Source organism: Cyprinodon variegatus, unplaced genomic scaffold, assembly GCF_000732505.1.
Source record: "Cyprinodon variegatus isolate N-32 unplaced genomic scaffold, C_variegatus-1.0 Scaffold308, whole genome shotgun sequence".
Lineage (NCBI taxonomy): Eukaryota > Metazoa > Chordata > Actinopteri > Cyprinodontiformes > Cyprinodontidae > Cyprinodon > Cyprinodon variegatus.
In genome coordinates this window covers 95323-99098 of record NW_015150761.1, presented here as the reverse complement: position 1 = coordinate 99098, position 3776 = coordinate 95323, and the positions used below count along the sequence as shown (strand labels likewise).

At 38.3% G+C, this 3776-nt stretch overlaps 1 protein-coding gene across 1 annotated transcript in view; it reads right to left on the bottom strand.

Moving 5' to 3' along the window:
- Positions 1–3776, bottom strand: part of jade2 (jade family PHD finger 2) — a 230267-nt gene that overhangs the window by 191096 nt on the left and 35395 nt on the right. Inside the window, exon 3 of the mRNA XM_015384219.1 lies at positions 1956–2041. Coding sequence (XP_015239705.1) covers positions 1956–2041 — 86 coding nt within the window. The remainder of the gene's footprint in view (positions 1–1955; positions 2042–3776) is intronic.

The window sequence follows — 3776 nt, the reverse complement described above, 5'->3', positions numbered from 1 at the left end:
GAAGAAGAAGAAGTAGTTTTGTTTTTTTTTGTTTTTTTTAGACTTTAGAAACTCAGAAGCTGATCAAATATCAGGTTAAATATCGGTGGGGTGGCCGATGTGCGATATTCTGTTTTAAGGCCGATACAGGCCGATACCGATAGGGGGCCGATTATATTGTGCATCCCTAGTTAGGTCATTACTGAGTGAGTGTGCTGTTAATGCTGGGAGCCACCATGTGTATTTGGTTGAAAGGTGCATATTATGACCATAAACCTTATCTCTCACCTATTATCTTACGTCTCTGCAGCTGAATAAACAATTTCAATAAAAAGATATAATTTTACAGCCTATTTTTCTAGATCATTTTCTTGACTCAAAAGGGTGAAGCAAGATCCTTGCTTCAATGTGACCTTTTTTCCCATCACAAATATAATGCAGAAAAAAACATGATGAGCGAGAGGCAGGATTATGAGAGGGAATGCGTCCCGTGGCCCCTGGCTCCTCAGCGGAGGCCTGGGTCAGAGCAGAAAGCTGCAGTGGTAATTACTGAGGGACTGATTGCTGACAGGACCTTCCAGCAGCCTGTGGTTAACTGGATGGAAGCGAATGGGGGGGGAGGATGTACGAGCCTAACAGATGCTTCACTCAGGACAGTTTAAGGGCAGTTTTTTTTTTTTTCCTCAAAGTTGCAAAGACAATAAAAAAAACAGCTTACTTCCCTTAGGTTTTTGACACTCTGGAGGCAGGATGGAGAGACGTTCAAGATGAACTGCAAATTAGCACTCATTCCTTTTATGAAGACCTTTTTTTTATTTCCAAATGGGTAAAAAACTTAAACTAACATATGTTACAGCGCAGAGAGAAAGAAAGTCATTCTTGAAGGTGAAGCTGAAAGATAAACAACATAAACTGACTTGAACTCGTTTCTCTGACTGAGTGGGAGGAATGTGTGATTGTGGCAAGCACTGCTTGGCCACAACTGGTACTGTACACCGGTTCCCAACTGGATTATGCCAGTTTCGTGCTCAGGGTGGTCATTTAGGAGCACTTGGGATCGTTCATCATGACCATATGGATGCTCCAACCCTGTGTTTAAGCCATCTCATTCTTACCATCCACGAGTGGGGTTGATTTAGCAAAGGCTGTATTTACTCTTGACAGAATGGTCTGTGCCATGGATATATAGCAACATTAGCTGCTGTTGTTGCAACCTCCCACTTGGATGTAGTTAGAAGAAAATAATTTTATTTTAAAAGGTGGAATCAGCTTATGACAACATTTCTTAATGAGATTTGAACAATGGAGGAACATGTTTTGTTCTGTGTCATCATTGTATACCAAAACAGCAGCAACAGCAACTGAGAATCAAGCTGTGCACTGGCATAGAGATCAGTAGAATCTGCACTTTGGCAGATTTTACAAAAGAAAACTATCAACATTGAGGTTCTAAAAGGTACTTTGTTCAAAGTAAAATTACATTTACCATATTCAGGTACTTAGCTAAATCACAAAGGCTTTATTTATCATCTGTTCTTGTAAAGAGGGATTGTCTTCGAGTCAATGAGTCGATGCAATCGGCTGGTTTTCCTTAGAAAACTTAGAATCAGTTTGACTGTATGATCTAGTTAAAATGTCTCAATAAAGTGCCTTGAGAGTATATGTGTTGTGAATTGATGCTATATAAATAAACTGAATAGAATTTAAGAGAAACTTGCAGGGCACTTTTTTTTAGCCTGCTGACCATCAGTGCACAGCAAGGCAAGGGGACGGCCCTTAAATTGGATTTAGCTTTGGTCCCTCTGCATTCTCTGGTATCTCATTAAATAGATTTTTATCCAGAGGAAACATACGATGAAGGTTCTACGAAATGTGACCTTTTCCCATTACTACTCCAACTCATAAATTAGCACAAAACATTCAAGCTGGAGCCCCGGTAATTGTATAACAAAACGTGAACCAAGAGCGTCACTGACCTCTGACGGTTTCTTGTGCTGAAGACGGACCCATGTGCTGCTGGTGCCGGTATTCTTGGAGGACCTTGACCATGACGTCACTTGACCTGGAAGAGAAAACACTATGGACTTACAGATGCTCTTAAAAAAGCCTCTTTTATTCTTTTATTCTCAGCATTTTTTGTTTTATTTTAAACATTTTGGGTTTTTTTGCTGTCAAGTCCTTGCCTGAAGCCCCTTTACTTGCATAAATAGTCTGGCATCTGATGAGCATCTCTCAAACAATAATAGTTGAATAAGTTCAGGAGCAGCGATCATTTAAGCAGCAGAGAATCTTAACAACAATCGTTATCAAATTACCTTGAAAGAAATGTTCAGGAGGGTCTCTTTTTTTTCTTAGTAAATTTAATTAAAAAAATAAACATGACAGCTGCCATCCAACAACCTCAGTTTGTGTCCACTGCCTGCACTAAGAATCAAGCTTAAGTGAGGCAAACTAATGACTATCCTCTAGGAGGTTAATTAGGTGGCGACACTATAAATAACATCTGGTTAAAGTGTTCAGTCTGCTATGGTCCATTACAAGCTTAATAAACATCTTAATTGTAATTAAGCAAACACTGGAACCAATAGCCTCCTCATCTACATCCAACAGCCCCATAAAGGCATTTCTATGCATTACTTGTTTCAGGAAAAAAAACTAAAGCTTAGTTTTGATATTTTCTCTAAGTGTACCTAATGAAAAGAAACCTTATTTCAATTTAAAAGAGGAGTTAAGATCCATGAGAATAAATTTAGTTTAATGTTTCACATCCACTTCTGAGTGTGCATGCCTCCCACTCAACATATTTCCCGCCATCACCACAGCAGTGCCGCCACCATGCTGACTTCACTCCTCAGCATCTAGCAGAGCTCAGGGAAAAGCTGCTGGCATATTTGACTTCAGAATTGACTAATTTCTTCTTCTACACAGAGACAACACAGATACAGCATAATCAGGGAAGAACTTTTCACGTATTTAACATGTTTCCTAAAGTGGATGCAGATTCAACCACAAATTCATCACCGCCACACAGTAACATCTCTGGGCAGTTTTAGTTTAAATGTAGATTACTACAAACTCTTAAATGTGTTATTCTGCAATTGTCATAAAGGAAAGTTGATATGAACATTTGAGCAAACATCCGATATTAATATTCGGGTTATGGTCACAATCCATGATTGACTCATTTAATACCTCTTCCTTCCCACTCAACTGTGTGGGATAAAACAAAGGGGGGAAAAAAAACACACATAGGTGACACTGCATCCCTAATAAGATAAACACCCTACAATCATTCTGCGCATTAGCATGACAGCCACATGTCCCCTGAAAACACATCAACAAATAGCAAAAATACTTCAAATAAGCATTGGTTGATCTGGTCTAAGTATATCTTAATCTCTTACTGGCGGTTTTTTTTTTTTTTGATATATAGGGTTTTCTCTGTTTTTAGGTGTGGGTGTTTTCCCGAGGGGGGCGTGTTGTGCATGTGTGTCAATGTTTTTAAAAACCTTTTTTTTGGGGTTTTGCACCCAAAGGAAAGGCTTTTTTTTTTTTTGTTTTTTTTTTTTTTTTTTTTTTTTTGTATCATTATATTTCTTTCCCTAAAAGATGTTTGGATTTCAGCCATGTGAAAAAGTCCAATCAGCGCACCCTAGAGCTGGTCCATTAATTGATTAAATAGCTCCAGGTGTTACTCAATAAGAGTTTGTTTTTAAAAGAAATGTGTGTCATTTGTCATTTTTAATTATAAAACTTAAGGGGAAAGAAATTCATAAAAAATAATACACAAGAGGAAG